Source organism: Tinamus guttatus, unplaced genomic scaffold (assembly GCF_059628265.1).
Source record: "Tinamus guttatus ecotype Peru unplaced genomic scaffold, ASM5962826v1 Tinamus_guttatus_pri_ptg000649l, whole genome shotgun sequence".
NCBI lineage: Eukaryota > Metazoa > Chordata > Aves > Tinamiformes > Tinamidae > Tinamus > Tinamus guttatus.
This window is the reverse complement of record NW_028289183.1, coordinates 3,531,190-3,554,881: the sequence shown is the minus strand read 5'-3', so window position 1 is coordinate 3,554,881 and position 23,692 is coordinate 3,531,190. Positions and strand designations below refer to the sequence as shown.

At 71.4% G+C, this 23,692-nt stretch overlaps 2 protein-coding genes across 2 annotated transcripts; both read left to right on the top strand.

Annotated features, from left to right (window-relative positions):
* The first annotated feature begins 257 nt into the window (after nt 1-257).
* USP36 (ubiquitin specific peptidase 36) lies at nt 258-7,638 on the top strand. The gene is made up of 17 exons (XM_088535834.1): nt 258-678; nt 838-948; nt 1,095-1,197; nt 1,415-1,482; nt 1,921-1,991; nt 2,322-2,404; nt 2,620-2,731; nt 3,019-3,159; nt 3,363-3,463; nt 3,754-3,892; nt 4,108-4,782; nt 5,430-5,554; nt 5,852-6,316; nt 6,524-6,705; nt 7,021-7,146; nt 7,314-7,429; nt 7,507-7,638. The coding sequence occupies exons 1-17, from the start codon at nt 258-260 to the stop codon at nt 7,636-7,638; spliced, it is 3,171 nt and encodes a 1,056-aa protein (XP_088391960.1).
* A 994-nt stretch (nt 7,639-8,632) lies between these two features.
* Nucleotides 8,633-17,799, top strand: CYTH1 (cytohesin 1). Its single transcript, XM_088536015.1, has 13 exons — nt 8,633-8,723; nt 12,956-13,038; nt 13,369-13,433; nt 13,821-13,887; nt 13,966-14,084; nt 14,306-14,386; nt 14,930-15,042; nt 15,110-15,258; nt 15,323-15,434; nt 17,087-17,163; nt 17,301-17,372; nt 17,478-17,632; nt 17,702-17,799. Exons 1-13 carry the CDS (start codon nt 8,633-8,635, stop codon nt 17,778-17,780), a joined length of 1,263 nt encoding a protein of 420 aa, XP_088392141.1. The 3' UTR covers nt 17,781-17,799.
* Nucleotides 17,800-23,692: the final 5,893 nt, after the last annotated feature.

Here is a 23,692-nt window from a genome sequence, read left to right as displayed (position 1 = left end):
CTTGAAGGCGGCGACACGTGCGCGGCCCCGGGACCCGGATGGTGAGTGGGACCGGGCCGGGCCGCGGGGAGGGGGCGCGGTCCGGTCCGCCGGGATCGGGAGGACCGGGCGGGCCTCGCTGGGTCGGTCGGGCGCGGGAGTGGGAGCGGGTTTACCCCCGGGCGGGTTCAGCCGGCCCGCGGCGGTGCCGGTAGCGGGCGGCCCGGTGCGGCTCCCGCGCTGAGCGCCGCCCGCCGCCCGCAGCCGCCGCCGCCGCGATGCCCATCGTGGAGAAGCTGCGCGAGGCGCTGAGGCCGCCGCGGCGCGAGGCGGCGGGCGCCGACGGGGAGCTCGGCCGCCTCCTGGCCGCCTCGGCGCGCTCCGTCCTGCTGCAGCGCATCGAGTTCGCCCCGGGCAGCGCCGGCCGCCCGGAGCCGCCGCGCGGCAGCTACGTCCTCCTGCGCGGGGGCGCCCCGGCGGCCCCGCAGCGGGCCGAGGCCCGCGGGGACGGCGTGCCGGCCCCGCAGCGGGTGCTGTTCCCCGGCGAGCGGCTGCGGCTGCGCTGGGAGCGCGCGCGGCGCGCGGGCGCCGGCCTGCACAACCTGGGCAACAGCTGCTTCCTCAACGCCACGCTGCAGTGCCTCACGCACACGCCGCCGCTCGCCAACTACCTGCTGGCCCGCGAGCACGGACGCGCCTGTGAGTGGCCCCGGGGACGGCGGTGGGTCGGGGTGGGCAGGACCCTTCGCAGGGTCCCTGTAACACGAGCAGGGCCCCGGCTGCCCCCCGCCGCCGTGCGGAGGTTGCGGGGTCGTCCCCTCAAGCGCTTTGTCCCCAGCGTCCACCTCCCCGCTGCAGGTCACCAAGGAGGCTTCTGCATGATGTGCGTGATGCAGAATCACATGATCCAGGCGTTCGCCAACAGCGGCAACGCGATCAAGCCGGTGTCCTTCATCCGAGACCTCAAGAGTAAGGCTGGCCTCGCTCCGCTCCGGGCGGCCGAGGGTGCCCTCGGCCGCCGGGCCGCCCTCTGGGGACGGCTCGCGGGCCGGGCCGGGGCTCGAGGCGCTGTCCCGGGCGAGCGCTGATCCCGTGCCCGGCTCCGCGTCCCGCAGAGATCGCCCGGCACTTCCGCTTCGGCAGCCAGGAGGACGCGCACGAGTTCCTGCGCTACACCATCGACGCCATGCAGCGCGCCTGCCTCAGCGGCTGCTCCAGGTGGGTGCCACCTTCCCCTGCCCTCGTGCCCCTGCTGGGACCGCGGTGCCTTTGGATCCTCTCCCGAGGAGCTGGGCCCGTGTGCCAGCCGCTCCCCCGGTGCCGGTGCCGTGTCCCGGCGCCTCCTCCGCGGTGGTCCCGGTTGGCGCTGCGGCTCGGGGCCTGGCACGTTGCTGTCGCAGCGGTTCAGTGCAGGACGCGCCGCTTCTCTTCCTAGGCTGGATCGCCAGACGCAGGCGACGACGCTGGTGCACCAGATCTTCGGGGGCTACCTGCGCTCCCGAGGTACGTGCGTGCTGCGCGTCCAGGTTCCAGGGGCTCCCACTTGAGAGAGAAACCCGAGGGCCTTGCACCAAAAAAAACTCTTTGGGAAAATTGCTCAGCTCGTGTAAATTACAGGAGCTGCAGCTCTTATGGGTCTGTCCCCTCTTGTGGCACTGCAGAGCTGTTGGCTGGGGGTCCCTGCGGCCCCATTGCCATCCTATGGGAAGAGCAGTGTCTGCAGTCCGTAGCAGTGCTCTTGTTCTCAGCATAGGAGGGAACTAGCCAGGCATTCTCTTGCCAGGCTGTGAATGCATGGCCAGGGTCTTGGTGCTGGTACCCTGGGACCAAAACCTGGGAGACGGGGAACGCTCCAGCTGCCCCTTCCTGTGACGGGGTGGGAGCAAAGCAGAGAAGATAGTGGGAACAGATTCTGCGTGCTCACTGCTGTGTCTCTTGCAGTGAAATGTTCAGTGTGCAAGAGTGTCTCGGACACCTATGACCCTTACCTGGACCTGGCGCTGGAGATCAGGGTAATTTGCAGGGCTCGGGGTGGGAAAGGCGCAGAGCTGCGCCCTTGGCAGGGTGGTTCCCGCAGCGCCGCTATTGCGGCTCGCGGGGCTTGGGGACCCGCTGGTTGGGGGAACACGGAGGCAGCAGCTGCTGTCGGGTCTCTCCCGTGCCCGGCGGAGCGGGGCCCGGTGTCGGTGTGGGAGCTGTGACTGCCCTCGTGACGGCCTCGCTGTCCGTGCTCCTCCTGTCCTTGGACACCCGTCCCCTCAGCCTGGCCGCCGCGGAGCTGGCGTCGGGCCCGCGGGTCTGGGGTGGCCCCGCGCGCCCTGAGCGCTGCCCTGTCTCCGCAGCAAGCGGCAAACATCGTGCGAGCGCTGGAGCTGTTCGTGAGGTCGGACGTGCTGAGCGGGGAGAACGCCTACATGTGTGCCAGGTGAGTGCCCAGGGATGGCCGCGGTACACGGGGGCTGCCCTGCCCGCAGCGAAGCCTCCAGGTCCCTCCTGCACTTGTGGAGAGCGTCAGGGCCAGCAAACGTGGCTGTGTGTGAGCAGGGGCCCCGGTGTCACCACGGTCACCCCCGGGGACGTGGCCTGGCCGAGGCCAGCAATAGCCTGGGTAGTGCAGTGGCACGAGCTCTTGCCGTGCAGGTGCAAGAAGAAGGTGCCAGCCAGCAAGCGCTTCACCATCCACCGAGCCTCCAACGTGCTGACGCTCTCGCTGAAGCGCTTCGCCAACTTCAGCGGGGGCAAGATCACCAAGGTGAGCCTGCAGCGGGGCCCTCGCTCCTGCCACTGCTGCCCAGAACGCGGCAGGGGACGGTCCTGTGCAAGCTCTGCCACGGGTCGCGTTCTGCCACCAGCAGTGCTCTGGGGCCACAGTGACTCGCAGTAGGGTTATAGCTCATGCAAGTATCTTGCTGCCCTCTTTGATCTGGGAAGAGACTGGATCCCCCTCCCTGGGAAGATGGGGCCTATAGGACAGTTGGAGCTGCTTCTGCTCCAGCAAGTAGCGTCTGTGCAGGTGCTCGAGCTATCCCGTCTCTGCAGGACGTGGGGTACCCGGAGTTCCTGAACATCCGTCCTTACATGTCCCAGAATAACGGAGACCCCGTCATGTACAGCCTGTACGCGGTGCTGGTGCACTCGGGCTACAGCTGCCACGCGGGACACTACTACTGCTACGTGAAGGTGAGGAAGAGGAGGGAGATCCCCGGAGGAGTCTGCTCCCGGGCACCGCAGGGAGCGGTGTGATCGGGTGCGGGCTCCTCGTTCCTCCCCTCGGCTGCCGACGGGCTCTGCGAAGGGAGAGGTGTCCCGTGGGTCTCCAGCTGCTCTTCCCACCCAGAGGGTGCCTGGACCGAGCCCGACCGCGTGTTGCTTTCCTTCCTCAGGCCGGTAACGGGCAGTGGTACCAGATGAACGATTCGCTGGTCCACTCCAGCAACATCAAGGTGGTCCTCAACCAGCAAGCCTATGTCCTGTTCTACCTGAGGTGAGCGGTGCCCCGTGCCGTCCTTCCGCGCCACAGTGGCTCGTGCCTTTGGGGGCTGCCTGGTAGCCCATGCCATGCAAGGACGATGGCCCGGGCAGCGCCGGCTTTTCCCCATGCCCTGGGAGGGCCGCTGGGGATGGTCAGGCCCTTGTCGTGGCTGTGCTGTAGATCAGGGGGGTGGCAGCCTCTGTCCAAGTTTGTCTCCTGCTTCTCCGGTGTCTCTGGCAAGACAAAACGTCCCGGTTGCTCCAATTCTCCCAGTAAACATGGGCGTTTCTTTGCTTGCGCAGAATCCCCAGTGCCAAGAAGAGCCCTGAAGAGCCCGTTGCCAAGGCTGCCTCCAGCCTGCCCGGCCACGCTGGTGGAGCCTCCGATCCGATCAAGAAAAGCGTGAGCAATGGGCCCACGTCTTCCCCGCTGCTGGGCCGGGTGAGTCCTAAGGGCTGCTCCTGGCCACGATTCCCAATTGCTGCCCCGCTTGCTGGGGAGGCGGGCGAGAGCCTCCTAAAGGGAGATACCCTGGGCTGCTGAGAAGGGTCCCAGCAGGAGGGTGTGGATCATGGGGAAATGGGGAGAATGAGTGTCCGTGTCTTCTGCGTCTCCCTCCTGCTCTCCTGCATGACCTGCTCTCTCTTCTTGCCTAGAGACCGGACCCGCTGCAAGGGAAGAAGCCTCAGGGACCAGAGGAGATGGGAGTCCCGGTGGCCCGGAGCGCGCTGGCGACTGCGCCCAAGCTGCAGAACGGAACCGCCCAGCCAAAGCCGCCGGCCGGGTCCCCTTCGCCCAAACTGGCCCCCAAGGGCGCTCAGGCAGCGGCAGCACCCCCGGGTGAAGCAGCCTGCAAGCCCAAGAAGCCGCTCGGCTCCCCGCAGCAGCCACTTCCAGGCAGAGTGGTCCCGGGCCTCTCTAGCACCAACCACAAAGCCGAATTGCCCAGACAGGGCTCCTGGGAGAGCAGGGAGCTGCCTACCTCACCCAAGCCGCTGCCACCGGGTGTGCCCGGCCAGGAGCACCGGGGCAGTGGGGAGCGCCCCGAGACCCCCGAGAGGGTCTCATGCAGCAGCCGCTCCACCAGCCCGGCGCACGGCAGAGCCCCGGAGCTGCCCAGGAAGGCCAAGAACGGAGCCAGCGGCCTCCGCACCTCTCAGGAAACAGACTGTGGTGCAGAGCTCCCTGCTGACCGCGACGCTGGCCCGGCGGGCCCCGAAGACTCCAAGCTGGTGAAACTGAAATCCTCCTTGTTGGGCAGCACCGCTTCGGATCTGAGCAGCACCATGTCACCGCCACCGGCCAAGAAGCTGGCGCTCTCTGCCAAGAAGGTGAGTGTGGGCTCTCGTCCTGAGGCTTCGCTGGCCACGTCGTGTCCCTGGCGCGCGGTGCTGCTGCTGGCTGTCCTGCTGCTGTGGGTGGCAGCGCTGCCCTCTCTCCGGGCAGCCTGTGGGGCTGGTCACCCTCATGGCTGTCCCCAACGGGGTTCACGTGGTGCGGGACGAGCGGCTCTTGCTGCCCCACGCGGGGCTCCAAGCTGCTGTCTGGCTGGGGAGCTTTTGGGTTAGTGCCAGCCACAGCCGTGCGGGCCCTGTCCCTGGGGTGAGCGGGAATGGAGGAGCCTGGAGCTCTTGGGAATGGGGGAGCTGGAGCAGGGGACGGCAGCGCCGCTGCTCTCGTGCAGCCGGGCGCGGGGGGGATCTGCCCATGGGCAGGACTGGCCTTCCCGGCGCTGCCATGTGGCCGGCCCGGGTTGTGCTGTGGGGCTTCTGCGCTTTAAACTTCCTTCCTTCCTTTTTCCTTTGTGCTTCTAACTGAAAACACTTCTGATTCTTCTTCTACCACCCCCACTTTCCTCTCCCCGTCTGTGTCTGTTCCCCTCCCCGTTCTCTGGGCTCCCCTTTCTGTTTTCTCCTCTTGGCTCATGGAAACCTCTTTCTTTAGACCACCAAGTTTTTATTTATGTCGATAACTGCAGGGCAGCACCCCGCGGAGGGCGAGCGCAAGTGACCGCCACGCACAGCCTCACGCACAGCCCGCTGGCCTCTCCTCCCCCTCGAGCACCCACCCCGACTCCTCTCCCTGGCCTTGCGGCGGCTCCAGGTAAGCGGCACCAGCAGGCGCGGGAGGCAGCTCTGTGCCCCGACTGGCTGCCCAGGGTGGCAGTGGCACTTGCTCCTCCCCAACGTGGCGCGGGGACCCTCAAGGTGCTCAGCCCTGCAGTGCGGGGCTGCCCCGTGCGCTTGTGCCGCTGCCCCGAGAGCAGCTCCGGTGCCGCTTCCCTGGTGGGGATGGCACCGGCAGGGCGCTGTGCTCATGCCCTGCACACTGGGGTGAGGAGCAGGGACTTGCCCCTGGTTTGCCCGGCGGCTCACGCCAGCCTCTTCTCGTGTCCTCCAGGCCGTCCTCGAGCGCTCCCAAGCCGCCCAGCCCCGCAAGGCCTGCGCCCAGCTTCGCCCCCAGCAGCCCCCCGGCCCGCGGCACCGCTCCCCGCGCCGCGCAGCAGCTCCCGCCCGCCCGGCCCGGCCCCCCTGGCTCCAAAAAGCAGCCGCAAAAGCAGCTCTATGAAGCAGAGCGGGGCCCCTGTGCCTTGGCAGGGGATGGCAAGGATGATCCCTGCAGCCCCCCCAGGAAGAGGAGGCCCCCAGCTCTGGAGGGTGCGGGGTGCCCTGCGGGGAAGGGGACAGCAGCCAGAGCGCCCGGCGGTGGCAGCGAGGGGCCGGGCGCGCAGGATGCGGAGGGCAGGGCCGCGCCGCCAGCCCCGGAGCCCAGCACGGAGCCCGTCTCCCCGCTCAAGAGGAAGAGGAGGAAGAGGAGGACGCAGGAGGCGGCTGAGCGCCGCTCTGCGGGGCAGCCTGCGGGCAGGTGAGGGGCTGGGGGGGTGCTCGGCCGCCCCACGTGCCACCCGGGGCTGCGCTCTGCTTGTTGGTGCTGCAGGCGGCTGCTCCTCTTCCCGCTGGGCTCGCTGCCTGCCCAGGGCTTCCCTGTCCTCTGCCTGGGGGCTGGGCTCCTTGTGTCGCCCCGGGGATGTCACGCTCTGGCCAGGCCAAGTCACCCCTGTGACTTCTGCAGCCCCAGGACCGCAGAGCCGGAGCACGGCCAGGCCGAGCAGCAGCCGGGCGCGGAGGCCGGCGCCGAGAGCGAGCACCGCAAGCGCAAGCGGAGGGAAGGTGCCAGCAGCCCGGGCACGGAGCAGCCCCCTGCCACAGGTACCCACCGGCCCCCTGCCCGCTCCTGGGGGCTGCCCGTGCCCTGCCTGTGGCCACCCCAGCCCCTCTTCTGCGTGTGCGGCGGGTCCGTGGCCTCAGGGGCCCTGCTCCAGGCCAGGGGATCCCTCTCCAAACTCCTGGTCATGGTCCCTCTCCAGGGCTGGACAGCCCTCCCAGTGCCACCCTGGGCGGGCAGGTCACGCTTTGCCAGCCCTGCTGCTACTGCTCTGGGCAGGGGGCTCACGGGGACCTTCCGGAGCCTGGTTGTGTCCCGGGATGAGGTCTGTCCTGTGGAACGTGGTGCGGTGTTGGATACCCCTGTGCTCCCTGCAGCCTGTGCCCCTGTCCCTGCGGTGGCAGCGTGGGGCTGGGACAGCCAGGCCCAAGGAGGGTCCCAGCGTGGCCCCGCTGCCCCGGGCCGGGAGGAGCCCAGCGTGGTGCAGGAGCTGCTCCGGGACTCCCTGGACAAGGCCTATGGGAAGCGAGGTGAGTGGGGCAGCGTGAGCAGGAGGAGCAGGGCATGGACACAGCAGGAGCAAAACAGGAGCTGGGGTGCCCAAGGGCTGGTCTGGCAGCGGGTCCTGCTCACCAGGCCGGTGCCGCAGGGCACGGAGCAGCGCGGCCTTGTGTCACCGCTGCCCCCTGCGCTGCAGTTCTGACCTGGGACGGGGAGATCTCGGCCGTGAGCCAGGATGCTGTTCGGGACGCGACCTGGGCCCGCAACGAGACGGTCATTGACGAGTGGGACGAGGAGTTTGACAGAGGGAAGGTGAGCGCTGGCGGGGGGTGGCGGGACCGGGGCCAGCGCTGTTTGCTCACCCCAAGCCTCCCCCTGCCTCCCCGCAGGTGAAGAAGTGCAAGAAGCCGAAGCGGGAGCGGAGGAGGCACTTCAACCCCTTCCAGCAGCTGCAGAGCAAGCGCAACTTCTGGTCGGTGACGCACCCTGCCAAGGTGGCCAGCCTGAGCTACCGCCTCTGAGGGTGAGCGGGGGACTGGGCGCCTGCGGCCGCGGGGCACGGCCGGGCCCTCTGCTAACGCTGCCCTCTCCCCGCAGGGCCTGACCGGAGCCCGCGGCGCTGGGAGCAGTCGTGGATCCAGGAGCTGCTGTCCCTGCGGCCCCGTGAGGAAGGGAGCCAAGGGGCCCTGCTCTTAGCTGCCCGCAGGGCCCTGTTCTGGGGTGCTCTGGGCCAGGGTTGAGGTGCTGGAAGCCTCTTCTGCTCCCGGTGCCAGGAGCTGCTCCCTGCACTGGGGCAGGAGCTCTGCGGGGTCCAGGGCTGCTGGGCCCGGCCTCTTGCTCTGTGCCTGGGCCCCTGTCCCCTCCCTCCTTGCCCTCCTCTGGCCACCCGTGCCGGGGCGGGCCCTGCTGCTCCGTCTCCATAGTGGGGGGTACCCCCCATGCAGGATGAGGGGGGACAGCCCTGGGCTCTGCTCCTGCTCCGTGTCCTGCTCTGGGCACAGAGCTTGGGCCACGCTACCCCCTCGGCCCTGGGCCCGAGGCCCCCTTCTCCTTGGGGGGCAGATTCAGGGGCAGTTTGGGGAGGTGCTGCCCCTCCGTGCAGCAGCAGCTGCAGCCCCAGGCTGCCCCTTCCCCTCTGCTGTCAGGGGCTTCCCCCCAGCCACGTGGGGCTCAGCACCAGGCCACCCTCTGCCTCGTCCCTGCTCCATCGGTGCCACCAGCCCTGGGGGTGACCCGGGGACGGGCAGAGCTGTCACCCTGCGCTGGGACAGCGGGACCCTGCGCTGCCGCCCCCGCTTTCCGCCGCGGTGCAATAAACGCAACGAGTTTGAATTGGAGGGGGTTTGAGTGGGGCATGGGACGGGAGCGCGCGCGGGGGGCGGGAGCGCGCCGGGGGGCGGGGCCTCGACGGGAGCGCGCCCGGGGGCGGGGCCTCGACGGGAGCGCGCGGGGGGCGGGGCCTCGGCGGGAGCTGGCCCCGCCCTTCGCCCCGTCCCGCGTCACGTGCCGCGCCCCATGGCCGCGCCCGCGGCGGGCTCGGAGCCGCCCCGTGACGCGGGGGCAGCGGCGCGGCCGGGCGGCAGCATGGACGGGGGGGACGGGCACGGTGAGCGGGGGGGGCAGGGACGGGGGGGACGGGCACGGTGAGCAGGGGGAGGGACGGGGACGGTGAGCGGGGGCCGGAGGCCTCCCCGGGCTCCCGGTAGTGCGGGGCAGCCCGGGCCCGGAACCGCCGCCCTGCGTCGAGACGGGAGGCGGAGGCCCCAGTACCGCGGCCGGAGCCCGGGCCGGGCCCGGAGCCGCCTCTGCGCGGAGCCGCGGCCGAGCCCGGCTGGGACCGGAGCCGCGGGGCCCCGGGGCCGGCCCGCGCGCGGGGCGAGGGCGGCTCCGCGGCAGGTGCAGCGCGGCGGGGGCCGCGGTCCGGCCCGGCGCAGCCCGCGGGGCCGGGCCCCCTTCCGCCGCCCGCCGGGGCTCGGGCCGCGCTTCCTGCCCGCGGCGCCGGTGCCGCGCGGAGGAAGCGGCCCCGGGCCCGCCCTGGCGGCGGCCGCGAGGCGCCCGGCCGGGCTCTGCGCACCGGGGGCCGCCGCTGCTCGGGCCCGGCCGCCCCCAGGCCCAGCTGGCCTCGTCCCGCGCGGTTCGTGCGCGCGGACGGAGCATCCTGCGGGGCCGGGATCCTGCCCGGTCCCGGGGCGGCTCGGGGAGGTGCCGGCCCCGGCGGCTCCGCTCGCGGATGGGGCGCCCCGGGGGGCTCTGCGGCCCCGCAGCACCGGCCCGAGCCCCGCGCGGTGCCCGGGCACGGGGAGGGGGGCGGGCGGCGGCGCTAATCCGGCGGCTCCCGGGGATTAGCGCTCCCTCGGGGCCGGGGATTAAGGGATTTCTCTAAGCGGGGCGGATGCCGCTTCCCACCGAGCAGCTTGTGCCGGGGGGGCCTCCCCGCCTGGGCCGGGTATCCGGCACGGCACGAGGTGCCGGAGGGAGGCCGGGATGAGAGGATCCCAGTGGAAGGGCAGGGGCTTCCCTGCAGCTTCCCGGCTGGCTCCAGCCCTCCCTCCCTGCGGGCACCGAGCGGCCGTCGGAGGCGGCCGCAGCGGGAGAGGCCCTTGGCCGCCCGGGCGGTGTCGGGAGCGCGGTGCCGGTGCCCATGGTGCCCCGTGCATCCCGGTGCTGGAGCAGGGGTGGCTCGCAGGCCGGTTCCCGGGATCCTGCCTTGCCGAGGGGCCGGAGCGCTGCTGCTAGTGCCCCTCGGGGACGCGCGTTCCCGGGCAGGAGCCGCGGGCACCGGGAAGCCGCACACGAACCTGGAGGCCGCACGGCCCTCGCCGCCCCCGGAGCTGCCGGTAACCCGGGCCTCCGTGTCCCGCTCGAGCACCTTCCCGCGGAGCTTCCCGGCTCCGCGGAGCTTCCCGGGCGCTGCCGCCTGCCCCGACAAGCCCCGCGGTTGCTGCGGGCAGGGCCGCGCTCGCAGCCTGCCCGGCTGGTTGGGCTCTGTGTGGGCGCCCGCGGGGACGCGGCGGCAGCTCCCACCTCCCCGTCTGTGCAACGGCAGCTCCCGCCTCCTCGTCCCGGCGGCTCCGTCCCGGCGGCGGCAGCTCCCACCTCCCCAGCCCGGTGCCCAGCGCGGGCGGCAGCAGCCGGGGCGGTGGCGGAGCCGTGGGCTCCCCGGCTCCGCTCGGCTCCCCCGCGCTCCGTGCGCCGTTCCCGGTGCCGGGCCTTCCCGCAGCACCCGTTGCTACGCGACGCAGCTCGCTCCCTGCTTAACGCGCTAATACGGGGATAAAACGGCTCTAAAAATACCCAGCCGGGGGCCGGGGCTGCCGGCGGGGCCACGGGAACTTGCCGAACTAATCGTCCTCTCCGTGGCTCTGAGGCGGCCTGGGAGCGCCGGGAGCACCGGGAGCGCCGCGTGCGCTGGTTTCCCGGGAGGCAGCCGGGATTGGCCGGGGTTGACGCGTGGGCTCCCGGTGCCGGCTCTCCTCCCGGAGCGGCGGCTCCGCCGGCTCTCGCTGCCCGCCGGGAGCGCCCGCGCGGCGCCATGGGCACGGTGAGCGAGCTCTGCGCCTCCAGCCTGCAGGCCCTGCTGTGCCCCGCGGCCGCCGGTGCAGGTAGGCGCCGCGCCGGGCACCGTGCCCGGCCCGTGGGCTGCTATGGCTGCACGGGCCCTCGCGGGGCACCGCCGGGACCAGGGGCACCGGGGAGCTGCAGCCGCCTGCACCGCGGGGCTACCAGGACTGTGCGGGGCTGCCAGGACCGTGCGGGGCTGCTGGGCTCTTGGGTCGGCGCCGCGGGGCTGCCGGGCGGCTCGGGGGTCACTGCACGGGGTGTCAGGGCCGTGACGGGGCCGTGGGGCCGGGCACGCGTGGAGGCCGTGGGGCTGCGGTCCGGGCAGGCCTGGTCAGGCCCCGCGCCGAGCCGCGGCGCCGCAGGATGTGCGGAGCGCGGCGAAAACAGGATGTGGCGGCGCGGGACGGCGCAGGAAGCGCCGGGCCCCTCCTCGGCACCGCAGGGAGGTCCCGGGCGCGCGGGCGGGTTGGGGGCTGGTTCTGCACCCCGTCCCCCTTCCCGTCCCCGCCGGCTTCGGCTGTAGCAGCCGGGAGGCTGCCGGGCCCGGCTGGAAGAGGGGCAGGGAAGCGCCCGGGGCGCCTGGTCCAGCCGCCGCCTCTCCCTGCGGAGACGGTGGGGAGCTCAGCGTGTGCCGCAGGGCCCGGTGCATCCCGCGGGACCTGGCTCATCCTGCAGCGCCCGGTGCATCCCGCGGGGCCTGGTGCATCCCGCGGGGCCTGGTGCATCCCGCGGGGCCTGGTGCATCCCGCAGGGCGCCTGCGCGGGCGGTGGGCGCTACCGGTGGTGGCACCAAGACGGCCCTGGGGCTCCTTGGCTGCGGGGACCCTGCCGTGATGGGCATGTGGCCCTGCAGGACACTGCTGGGCGCTGTGGGGGGCACTTGGCACAGGGGCAACCTGCAGCTCGTGGCACCGGGGCCGGCAGCTGTCCTGGCCGAGGGGGCACCGCGGGCAGCGCCGCCAAGGGCGCTGCAAAGGGCCCTGCGAGCGGCGCTGCGGAAAGCCCCGCGTCGGGAGTTTCTGTTCCTCCGGGCGCTGCTGACGCGGCGCGGCCGTGTCACGAGGCTGCGCGGGCGGCGCTGCCCCTCGCCCGCCCGACTTCCCAGTTCAAGGAACCGCGGGGTCCCGTGACCGGGGCTGCCCGCGCGAGGCCGGGGCGCTGGCGGTGCCGGCGGTGCCGCTGCCCTGGGCCCCGGTGGAGGGGACGCGGTGCTCGGGTAGCGGTCACGCCGGAGGGACGCGGCCCGGCAGGGCGCCATAGACCAAACGGGGCAGGGGCTGGTGCCCTCCCGCCGGGAGCGGTGCCCGTGGGCAGCCCCGCGGTGAGTCGGAGCCCACCGGGCTCTGGCGGGGAGGGCGAAGGGGCAGGGCTGGCGCGCGGCCGGGCACACCGGGGTTTTGGGGTGTTCCCTGGGTGCCCGCGGAGCACGAGGGCGCAGAGGGAGCTCCGCGGTGACCTTGGGACGGCGGCCAGGGCGCGGGGCAGCCGAGCGGAGCCGCCGGCTGCTGCAGGCAGGACTGGGCAGGGGGTCCTCAGCCCGCAGGGTGCCTGTCACGAGGGGCACGGGGGGCTCTGCCCGCGGTGTGGGGCAGCGGACGGTCACACGAGGGCCGGAGGAGCGGGGCCGGTGCTCTAGCGGGGCCGGGCAGCCCCGCGGGAGGGACGTGGCCGCGACGGCAGTGCCCGGGGCTCTGGCACGGCCGCTCCGGCCACCGTGGCCGTGTGGGGGCCGTGGACACGGAGCAGCCGCTGCCGGGTCCTGGCGGGCACAGGCACTGCCACCTCTGGTGGCCCAGCCCTGGCCTGGGCCTGTCACCCACTGCTGTACCCGGCTCCTGCCCTGACTCAGGGTCCTGCTCCTGTCCCGGTTCAGGGTCCTGCTTGTGCCCAGCTCGGGTTCCTGCCCCAACTCGGGATCCTGCCCTGACTCGGGGTCCTGCCCCTGTCCCGGTTCAGGGTCCTGCCCCGGTTCGGGCTCCTGCTCGTGCGCGGGCAGCGGCACAAGGGGCCCTTGTAGCGCGCGGCGCCCACGTTGGCGCTCGCGGGGCCGTCCCCGCAGCGGTGCGGTCGGGCTCCGCTCCGCGCGCGCAGGAATGCGCGTGGCCCTCGCATTCCTCGCGTGCCAGCGGGGGCGCTTGGCATCGCCCGGTGCCGCGTGGGGACCGCGGGGCGTCGTGGCGGCCCCTGGACCGGGACGGGCACCCGGCCGCTGAGAGTGGTGTGGGGACATGGGGACACGGGGCGCAGGCTGCCCGCGCTGACCCCTCCTGCCCGCAGTGCCCAGCGACCTGACCCCCGAGGAGTGCCAGGAGCTGGAGAACATCCGCCGCCGCAAGCAGGAGCTGCTGGCCGACATCCAGGTAGGGAGCGGAGCGGCGGCGCTGCCCTCGTTCCGGGGCAGGACGGCGGGGCCGCTGGCAAAGCGGGGCCGGGGAGCTGTGCCCGGCCAGGCTGCAGGGACCCCGGTTGTGCCCCGCTCCCTTGTTCCCGTGGGCTCTGCGGCAGGGCCGGGGCGCAGGGAGGCTCCCCGGGGATGTCCGTCTCCCCGTGGCGGGAGCACCACTCCATAGGGATGGCCCCGGAGCAGCCGCCCGCGCCGGGTGCGGGAGGGAAGGGAGCCCCGGGCCCCATCGGAGCCTCCCGCGAGGGACGGGGGCGTCTCCGGCCTCAGCCCGCGCCTCCTCCCGCAGCGCCTCAAGGATGAGATAGCCGAGGTGACGAACGAGATCGAGAGCCTGGGCTCCACAGAGGAGCGGTGAGTGCCGGCGTCCCCGTGCAGGGCCATGGAATTCCGGGATGCCCCGAGGGGCTCCCAGCCGGAGCCGCCGCTCCGGAGCTGTTTTCCCTGTGGCCACAGACACTGCCCAGCTTTGTTGTTCTGAGCCGGGGCCGGCGGTGCCAGCGCGGGATTAGGGCCGCCGGGAGCCGCGTCGCTTCCCGTCGCGCTTGCGCGGGCCCCACTGCCGCAGCGTCCCCGGGATATTTGCACAGCCCTTCCCGGTGCCGTGGTCTGGGTGCCGGGTGGCCGGGGCTGCTCGTTCAGCCTCCCGTCCGCAGCGACCGTCTCCCCTGCCCGAGGGGAGCGCGAGCGGCCGGGAGCCGGGTCCTTCCCCGGCACCCAGCGCCGCCTCGTGTCCCGCAGGAAGAACATGCAGAGGAACAAGCAGGTGGCCATGGGCAGGAAGAAGTTCAACATGGATCCCAAGAAGGTGCCGGGCGGGCAGGGCCGGGCTGGGCCGGGCTGCGCGCGGGGGGCAGCAGCGCCAGCCCCTCGTGTGCTGCCCCAGGGCATCCAGTTCCTCATCGAGAACGACCTGCTGAAGAACACGTGCGAGGACATCGCTCAGTTCCTCTACAAGGGCGAGGGCCTCAACAAGACGGCCATCGGGGACTACCTGGGCGAGAGGTGCGGGGACGGGGATCAGCGCTGCCACGTGGCCACGTCCCGAGCTCCCCGGGGCAGGAATGGGGCTCGCGGCTCAGCCCGCGGGGCCACTGCGGCTCCCGAGTGGGACGCAAATGGGCAGAGCCTGTGCTGGGGCAGGGGGAGAGGGGACCCCCGTGCAGCTCGGCAGGCACAGGACCCACTCATGGGGAGTTCCTCACGTCCCGGCTTCGTTCCCGCAGGGACGAGTTCAACATCCAGGTTCTGCACGCGTTCGTGGAGCTGCACGAGTTCACAGACCTCAACCTCGTGCAGGCGCTGCGGTGAGCGGGGCCAGGGGGACGCAGGGCGAGTGGGGCCGGAGCAGGGACACGAGTGGGGCCAGGGCTGGGAACACAAGTGGGGACATGAGCGGGGCCAGGGGTGGGAACACGAGCGGGGCGAGCGGGGCCGGAGCGGGGACACAAGCAGGGCCGGAGCGGGGACACGAGCGGGGCCAAGGCTGGGAACACAAGCGGGGACATGAGCGGGGCCAGGGGTGGGAACACGAGCGGGGCCGGAGCGGGGACATGAGCGGGGCTGGAGTGGGGACATGAGTGGAGATGGAACGGGGACACAAGCGGGGCCGGAGTGGGGACACGAGCGGGGCTAGGGGTGGGAACGTGAGCAGGGCTGGAGCAGGGACATGAGCGGGGCCGGGGGGGGACATGAGTGGAGATGGAGCAGGGACATAAGCAGGGCCATGAGTGGGGCTGGAGCGGGGCCGCGAGTGGGGACAAGAGGAGGGACATGAGCGGGGATGGAGCGGGGCCACAAGTGGGGCCGGGGGCCGCGAGCCCCGCTCAGCGCGGCCGCTCTGCGCGCAGGCAGTTCCTGTGGAGCTTCCGCCTGCCCGGGGAGGCCCAGAAGATCGACCGCATGATGGAGGCCTTCGCGCAGCGCTACTGCCAGTGCAACCCCGGCGTCTTCCAGTGCACGGGTGAGCGGCCGCCCCGGCGCGCTCGGCGCGCGCCCGGCCCCACCGCTCACTGCCGCCCCGTCCGCAGACACGTGCTACGTGCTCTCCTTCGCCATCATCATGCTCAACACCAGCCTGCACAACCCCAACGTCAAGGACAAGCCCACGGCCGAGCGCTTCATCGCCATGAACCGCGGCATCAACGACGGCGGCGACCTGCCCGAGGAGCTGCTGCGGGTGAGGGCCGGGCCCGGGGGGCAGAGCCGGCCTCGCGGGCCGCCGTGACGCGCGTGTCTCTCAGAACCTCTACGAGAGCATCAAGAACGAGCCCTTCAAGATCCCCGAGGACGACGGCAACGACCTCACGCACACCTTCTTCAACCCCGACCGCGAGGGCTGGCTGCTGAAGCTGGGTGAGTGCGGCCGGAGCGCCGGATGGCACCTGGGCGCCAAGGCCGGAGCCGGCCCGGGGTGACACCGCCTGCCCGGGGGCAGGAGCCGCCACGGGGACCGGCCCGCGGCCCCGCTCCGGAGGGAGCCTCTGCACGGAGCATCCGTGCGCCCGCCGTCTTCCCGGCGCCGCAGCCCCACGCCGGGCCAGGCGGCTCCTCGGGACGGGCGCGTGCCGGCGCCGCGGCCTGGCTGCGCACACCCTCCCGGCACCGCCAGCTCCGCCGCGGGCTCCACGTGCAGGCAGCGTGCATGGCATCCCCGCTGCACGCGCGCCCGCCCCACGCTGCGCGCCTCCCCGCGCTAGGGAACGGCCCCGGCAGAGCGGGGAAGGGGGAGGCCGTGCCGGGGAGCAGGACCGGCGGCACCGGGGCCGCACGAGCGCAGAGCGGCGCCCGCCGTGGGCGGCCCCGGCGCTGCCAGCCCCGCTGTGTCCGGCTCCCCGCGCCGGCCGGGCCGGAGCCGGAGCGACCGGGCTGCCCACAGGGGCCGCAGGAGCCACGGCAGCTCCACGGGGAGTGTTGCGCTGCTGTCCGGGCAGGCTCGTCCCTGCGCGACCAGGGTGGGCTCTGGGGGTTCCTTTTATTTTTTCCTTTTTTTTGTTTTAATTTTCTTTTCTCCCTCGTTTGTATGTTTCCATGATTTTGGCTCTTCCTTTCCTTCCCCCAACTCCAGGAGGTACGTACCCCTCCCCGCTCTGCACCGCCGCTGGCGCTTGGTTCATTTCTTTCCCTTTCGTTTTTACTCGCTGCCGCTGCGCCCCCATCGCTGCCGCTGCTAACACCGAGCGCCCGGCGCTCCCGCCGCTCCGCATCCCGCCCGGCTCTGCGGGGCCCGCGGGGTCCCGGCCGGGGGCGGCTCTGGGGTGCTCAGGAGATCCCTGCGCCGTGCGGAGGGGCAGGAGCAGCCGCCGGCGCCGGGTGCCCCGTCCTGGAGCTGGGTGCCCCCCGTCCTGGCGCTGCCCAGGGAGCTCGGGCCGGGCTCCCGCGCGGGGCCCCGGGGACCCTGCGGCTCTGGGGGCCGCCCCATGGCCGCCACCTCCCGTCCCGGCTCCTCTGTCTGCCCGGCTCAGGAGCTGGAGCAGAGCGGGATGCGACGGAGCAGGGGGGCCTGCAGAGCCGGAGGGAGCAGGATGCGACGGAGCAGGGGGGCCTGCAGAGCCGGAGGGAGCAGGATGCGACGGAGCAGGGCGCCAGCACCGCGGGGTGGCTCCAGGGACGCGCGGGGCCGACTCCTGCTCCCGGCGCCGGTGCAGGGCCCTTCGCCTGTCGCGGTGCGGGGCAGGGGCTGCTCAGGGCTCTGCACGTGCTGCACCGGGCAGGCCCGCAGGGCTCCCCTGCGCCGCGAGCCCGGCAGAGCCGTGTGCTCCCCGCGGGGCCGGAGCCGGCGTCGCTGTCCCGCGCAGCCGCCGCCGCTCCAGCCCACCCGGGCGCTCCCGCCGCCTCCATCCCCCTCATGCGTCCGCTTTGCGCTGCCGCTCGTGCTCTGCGCCGGGTTTGTGCTGCCTGCGCTGCTGCTGCCGCCGCCCGCGCGGGCGCCCGGCGCGTTGTGTCCCGTGTGTCCTCCCGCGGCGCCGCGCGGCCGGGCCCGCGCCAACCGCCCCCTTTGCCCGCAGGCGGCAGGGTGAAGACGTGGAAGCGGCGCTGGTTCATCCTCACCGACAACTGCCTCTACTACTTCGAGTACACGACGGTGAGTGCCGGGATGCATCGCGGGGCGCCGGGACCGCCGGGATGCGGGACCGCCGGGCTGCGCGGCGGGACCGGGCACGGGGCTGTTCAGGGAGAGGCGTTTGCAGTGAATCCCCTTTCTCTGCTTCATCCCCTCAGGATAAGGAGCCGCGGGGCATCATCCCGCTGGAGAACCTGAGCATCCGCGAGGTGGAGGACTCCAAGAAGCCGGTGGGAGCCGTGAGCGGCCGGGGGGCTCCTGGCGCTGGGGGGGACGGGACCCGGCTGGGGCGGCACCGGTGGCAGCGCCGGGCTCTGACCCCTCGTCCCACGCAGAACTGCTTCGAGCTCTACATCCCCGACAACAAGGACCAGGTGATCAAGGCCTGCAAGACGGAGGCGGACGGGCGCGTGGTGGAGGGCAACCACACCGTGTACCGCATCTCAGCGCCCACCCCCGAGGAGAAGGACGAGTGGATCAAGTGCATCAAGTGAGTGGCGGGCGCGCGGGCCGCGGCGCCGCGCGGGCGGGCGGGCGCTCACGGCGCTGTGCTCCGCAGGGCGGCCATCAGCAGGGACCCCTTCTACGAGATGCTGGCTGCCCGCAAGAAGAAGGTCTCCTCCACCAAGAGGCACTAGCGGCCCCGGCCGCCGCGCGGAGCCGCCGCTGGGCCCCACTTCCACAGGGCCGGACCCGCTAGGAACGGCCCCGTGCACTGGGGGTGGCCAGCGGTGACAGCCGGGCCACCGTGCGGGCCAGGCCCTCGTTGTAGAGGGCTGGGTCTGTTCTGGACCCCGGCTGCCCGTGCACCGGGCTGGGCACCGTGTGAGTGGCACCACGGCGGTGGGGCCACAGTGTGCGGCGGGCACCGACGGCAGGACCGGCCCTGGGCACCGGCGGAGGAACAGATCCCGGGCACCGATGGCGGGACCGGCCGCAGGCACCGGCGGAGGGACCAGCCCCGGTCACGCGCTTCCCAAGGAGACACCGCAGGCTCCCGAGCCCCATCCGAAGCTGGAGCTGCCGCCTGTGCCAATCCCTGCCTGCTCCGCTCCTGCTCCTGCTCCCGCTCCCGCCGCGCCGGCCCCGCAGCGGTTCCCCATCAGTATTAGTCTATTTATCAGAGGTGTAAATATTTCTGTATAGTTTTCTCCTTTTAGATTATTTTGTACGGTGCGCGTTGGCGCGGAGGCCTCGGGGGCGCGCTGAGGCGGCCCAGGGGGTTATTCTGAGGCTTTTTCTTTTTTTTTTGCCATGGCCTTGTAAACGAGTGCTGAGGATCTGAGCGAATAAACAGGAACATGCGCTGAGCACAGCACCCACCCGCGTGGTCCCTGCGCGCGGGAGCTGCAGGGGGATGGGACACGGAGCTGCCCCACGGGGATGGCATCGGGATGGGAGCCATCCGTGGGCACCGGCCGGGATCTGGGCAGCGGCTGCGGAGGCCGACGGGGCAGGGGGGCCCCGCTGGGATGGGCCCTGGGGCAGGGGGGCTGCGGCTCTGCCCCCCGCGGCGGTTGCACCGGGTTCCGCGGCGGTTGCACCCGCTCGCAGGGCGGTTACGCTGCGTTCCGCGGCAGTTACGCTGGGTCCCGGGGCAGTTGGCGGCTGCTGCGGCTCGGAGGGGGTTGTGCGGCCGTGAGCAGCCGGTGCCTGGCGGGGCCGGGGCAATGGGGCAGCTGCGGTGGGGCAGGACGGGGGAGCTGGGGGCAGAGGTGGCGCTGGGGATGGCAGGGAGGGCACAGGGGCCATGGGGTGGGCAGAGGCGGGGACTGGCAGTGACGGGGCTGGGGATGGTGGGGATGGCACAGGGAGCAATGGGGCAGGCAGAGGCTTTGGAGCTGGCAGTGACAGGGCTGGGGATGGCGCGGAGGGTGCAGGGGGCCATGGGGTGGACAGAGGCCGGGGACTGGCAGTGATGGGGCTGGGGATGGCGGGGATGGCACAGGGAGCAATGCGGTGGGCAGAGACCAGGGACTGGCAGTGACAGGGTCGGGGGCTGTGGGGCTGTCAGGGGAGCTCCAGGCGGCTCCCTGGGAGGCTGCGGCGCCGGGGGACGGACACGGGGCTCGGGCAGGGGGTTCTGGCGCGGGCGGCCACGGCTCTTGGCACTGAGCGGCGCCCGTCCCGCGGGCAGCCCCGGCGCGCGGGATGGCGGCGCCGGACAAGCGGCACGACTTCATGGAGAGCTTCGCGACGCCGCTGCTGCGGCTCAAGCCCGACAGGTGGCCCAAGTTCGTGGGCAGCGACGAGGCGGCGGCCGCGCTCACCGAGTTCTTCGAGAAGCCCGAGGTGCGGGAGCTGGTGCTGGCGCTGAACCCCGCGGGGCAGCTGGTGCCCGCCGTGCGCTTCCCCGCCGCGCTCAAGGGCAAGGGCGTCTACTTCGTCAAGAGGAAGGGGGAGAACATCACCCGCGACAACTACGAGGCCGGGCTGCTGGTGGGCGACGTGAGCCCCGCGCCCGTGGAGCAGCTCATCGCGGTGGTGGAGGAGGTGGGTCCGGCCGCGCGCCCGGCTGCCCCTGCCCACAAGAGCCGGGGACCCGGCCAGGCGCTCACCAGCCCCGTCCCCAGGTGCTCTACCCGCTCTTCCTGAGCGAGGGCAACGTGGCGGGGTGGCCGCGCGTGGTGGTGGCCGACGTGGTGCGCCACGCGCACCGCCTCAAGAACGAGATGTTCGTCATGGGCGGCAAGATCCAGGGGAAGCCGCTGCTGCCGCTGCCCGAGCACCTGGACAGCCTGGCAGGCTCCAGCACCGTCCTGGACAGGTGGGAGCGCGGGCGCCGCGGGGCCCGGCGCCGTCCCCGCGGCGCCGCTGACCGGCCGCCCCGCAGCCTGGCCGCCGACAGCTCCTTGCTGCACGCCGTCGAGACCATCATCATCGACTGGGCGCACCAGGTGGGCGACGTGCTGAGCAAGGACTCGGCGCAGCCGCTGCTCGAGGGGCTGCACCCGCTGCCCCGCGCCGAGTTCGACTTCTGGCAGCGGCGCCTGGACAACCTGCAGTGCATCAACGAGCAGGTAGCGCCGCGGGCGGCCCCGGCGCGTGCGCGGCGCCGCGGCCACGCGCTCACCCGCCCCGGCCCGCAGCTGCTCTCGCCGCGCGTCTCCGCCATCGCCGAGATCCTGCGCAAGGCCCGGAGCTGCTACTGGCCGGCGCTGGAGACGGTGTTCAGCGACGTGGCCGCCGGTGCGTGCCGGGCTCCGCGCGGCCGGGCTCCACGGTTCGGCCCGTGCTGAGCTGTGCTCTGCGCCAGGCCTGGAGGAAGCCCGTGATATCTGCCTGCACCTGCGCCCGCTGCAGCTGCTGCTCGAGGACATGGAGCAGACAGAATACGGCCAGGTAGGGCGGAGCGGCGCGGCCGGAGCCGCCGTCCCGGAGCGGTCCCGGCGCTGAGTGCGCGCGTCGCTCCGCAGCTGCAGCCCTACCTGGACCGCGTGCTGTTCACCCTGTGCCTCGTGTGGGCTCGCTCCCAGCACTACAACTCGCCCTCCCGCGTCATCGTCATCCTGCGCGAGATCTGCAACCTGCTTATCGAGATGGTACCGCCGGGCCGGGCCGGGCTGGGAGGCGGCTCCTGCTCCCGGCGATGCGGGTGGGAGCTGCTGGTGGAGCCGCAGGGTGGGAGAAGTCGGGGTGACCGAGCGGCACCCCCTGAATCGAGGGGCCAGGACAGGCCGGACACGGGAGCCCCCCCGAGCGCAGGTGGGGCCGGCGGCACCGCCAAGGTCCCCTCGTGTCTTGCAGACCCGCAACTTCCTGAGCCCCGAGGAGGTGCTGAAGGGCTTGCAGGGCGAGATCGAGGAGACGCTGGGCGGCATCCGGCTGAGCGTGGCCACGGTGCGGCGACTCCGGCGCGCGTTCGACGCCTGCCGCGCCGAGCTCATGCCGGCCTTCTTCGCGGTACGTGCGGGCGCGGGGCGCTCACGGCCCCGCTGCCGCCAGGAGGGCCAGGAGCCGCAGAGCTGGGACTTCCCGCCGGCGCTGGCCTTCCGGAGGCTGGACACCTTCCTGCGCCGCCTGTGCACCATCGAGGTGAGCAGGAACGGCGGGGCACCGGCCGCGAGCGCTCGCGGGGCCGCCGCGACGCTGCCTCTGCCGCAGGAGCTCTACGAGACGGCCATCGAGTTCCTCAAGCTGGAGAAGGTGGAGCTGGGCGGCGTGAGGGGCAACATCTTCGGCAGCCAGGTCTTCCAGATCTACGAGGAGGTCGCCGAGCTCGTGAGGGTCTTCGCGGACTGCAAGTACGACCCGCTGGACCCTGCGGAGGAGGTGAGCGGCGCCGCGGGCGGGCATGGAGCAGGGACAGCAGAGTCGCTGTGGGTAAATGAGGGCAGACGTGGGGGCAAATGCAGGGCTGCTGCCACTTGAATCACTTGGTTCTTGTTGACAGCAACTGGATAAAGATTTTGCCGAGTTCCAGAACAAAATCCAGGATTTCGACCGGCGCCTGACGACCATCTTCTGCCAAGGGTTTGACGACTGCAACAGCATGGCCTCTGCTGTGAAGGTAGGCAGCCTCACAGCCCCCGGGCTTGGGACATCCCTCAAGGTTACTGCTCAGTGATTTGAAATTCCAAGCAAATTCCCAGCCCTTGTGCTCAGGAATGACCATCGGGGCACTCTGATGCACAGCATGTTAACCCTTTCCTCCCTCCCACAGCTGGTGCACATGTTTTCGTCGCTGTTGGAGCGACCCCTGATCAAGGTGGAGGTTTCTCCCTACTACTCCGCGCTGCTGGAGATGTTCAACACGGAGCTGGACAACGCCAAGACCATGTATGACGCGCAGATCGCGGCGGCGAAGGCGGCGGGGGCATCCCGCCCATCAACAAGAACATGCCGCCCGTGGCCGGGCAGCTCAAGTGGGCACTGGAGCTGCAGGAGAGGCTGGAGGGGCCCAGGAAGGACCTTTGGGCCATCGACCACCCGTGAGCCGGGTTCTGCCGCGCGGCCGGTCCCGACCTGCCCAACGCGGGTCGTCCTGGCCCCACTCACCCGTTAACTTCTCTCTCGTGGTCTGGGCAGCGTCATGGCCAGCGCGGAGGCTCAGCTGGTGGCCGGGAAGTACGAGGAGATGATCGAGCTGCTGCGAGGGTACCGGGAGAAGACCTACGCTGAGTGGATCAGCAGGGTGGACCAGGACTGCCAGTTCAACCTGGAGCAGCCCCTGATCCTGAGGGACCCCGATTCATCCCTCATTAGCGTCAACTTCAGCAGAGAGGTCGGTGCTCGGGCTCCGCAGCAGGGCACGTGGCTGGTTCCGTGCGGCCCTGCAGCGCAGCCGCCCCGGTCACCGACCCCGCGCACCCCTGCGCGAGCGCCTGTCCGTGCTGACGCCGCGCGGCCTCCCGCAGCTCGTCGCGGTCCTCCGCGAGGTCAAGTACCTCAACTTCCAGCAGCAGAAGGACATCCCAGCCAGTGCGGAGAGCCTCTTCGCGCAGAACGAGATGTTCCGGAAGTTTGTGGACAACCTGGACCTCATTGTCACCTGGTACAACAAGGCAAGTGCCCCGCTTGCCCGGAGCGCCCCACTGGCCATGGACCGGGCTCGGGCAGCCTGAGCTGGTGCCCAATGTGGCCCTGTGGTGACACGGGGCTCCCCACGGCCTCCCCGCGAGAAGATCCCGACTCCAGTGCAAAGGCTGTGAGTTGGGGAGCAGAGCACGGGGCCCTCCCGGTGCTGCGGGACCAACGCGCAGGGCCTCTGCTCGCAGATCCGGCGGACGGTGCTGCCGGTGGAGCTGCCGCTGGTCACCGCGGAGCTGCAGGACATCGACGGGCAGCTGGAGAAGGCCGAGCAGAGCCTGTTCTGGAACCACGCGGGTACGGGCGGCGCGGGGCCCGCGGTCCCGCGTGCGCCGGCAGCGCGTCCTGCCGCGGCCAACGGCCCCGCGCTCCGTCTGGAACGATGCGATCGTTGTCCTCGCAGGCGTCATGGAGTACATCCAAGAGATGAGAGATGTTGTGTATAACTTAGAGACCAGAATCCAGAAAGCAAAGTTAAATGTGGAAAATATCATCCACCTCATGGAGGTGACAAACATTTACCGGTGCCTCTAAAAATGCTCCTCTCGGCAGGCTTCCCGCTGGGAATTGCAGTGTTGTTGTATCCTTGCAGGAGTGCTCGGCCACCCCCTTGTTTGAAAGGAAGGACAACAAGGAGACGGCACTGCTGGACTTGGACGGGAAAGCGACCCACTTAAACAAGCGCTACACGGCCATTAGGGATGTGGGCACAAAGATCCAGAACATGGTGATGGTGAGGAGCAGCCCCAGCGCTCACGTGGGGTCATTTTAAGGGAAGATCATGGTTAGCAGGATGTACACGTGGTTTGTAACAGTGAGCGCTGGGCTCGGGGCGGGTACCACTAGGAGACACCACTGCAAAAACCACGGGATGCAGCACATGGAGCACGGGACCTGCTACCTTCTCAGGACATATTCATTAACACAAACTAGCAAACTCCTTTTCCACTTGCAGGAAAATGCGGATCTATTTAAGGCTGATACGTCATCGGAGAAATGGCTGAACTACGTGGAATACATA

Coding starts and splice junctions, on each gene's coding strand:
- USP36 (XM_088535834.1), top strand. CDS start 258: ATGCCCATCGTGGAGAAGCTGCGCGAGGCGCTGAGGCCGCCGCGGCGC. Junction 2,405..2,619: donor AACGCCTACATGTGTGCCAG/GTGAGTGCCCAG, acceptor CTTGCCGTGCAG/GTGCAAGAAGAAGGTGCCAG. Junction 3,464..3,753: donor TATGTCCTGTTCTACCTGAG/GTGAGCGGTGCC, acceptor TTGCTTGCGCAG/AATCCCCAGTGCCAAGAAGA.
- CYTH1 (XM_088536015.1), top strand. CDS start 8,633: ATGGCCGCGCCCGCGGCGGGCTCGGAGCCGCCCCGTGACGCGGGGGCA. Junction 13,888..13,965: donor TCAACATGGATCCCAAGAAG/GTGCCGGGCGGG, acceptor GTGCTGCCCCAG/GGCATCCAGTTCCTCATCGA. Junction 17,373..17,477: donor TGGAGGACTCCAAGAAGCCG/GTGGGAGCCGTG, acceptor CGTCCCACGCAG/AACTGCTTCGAGCTCTACAT.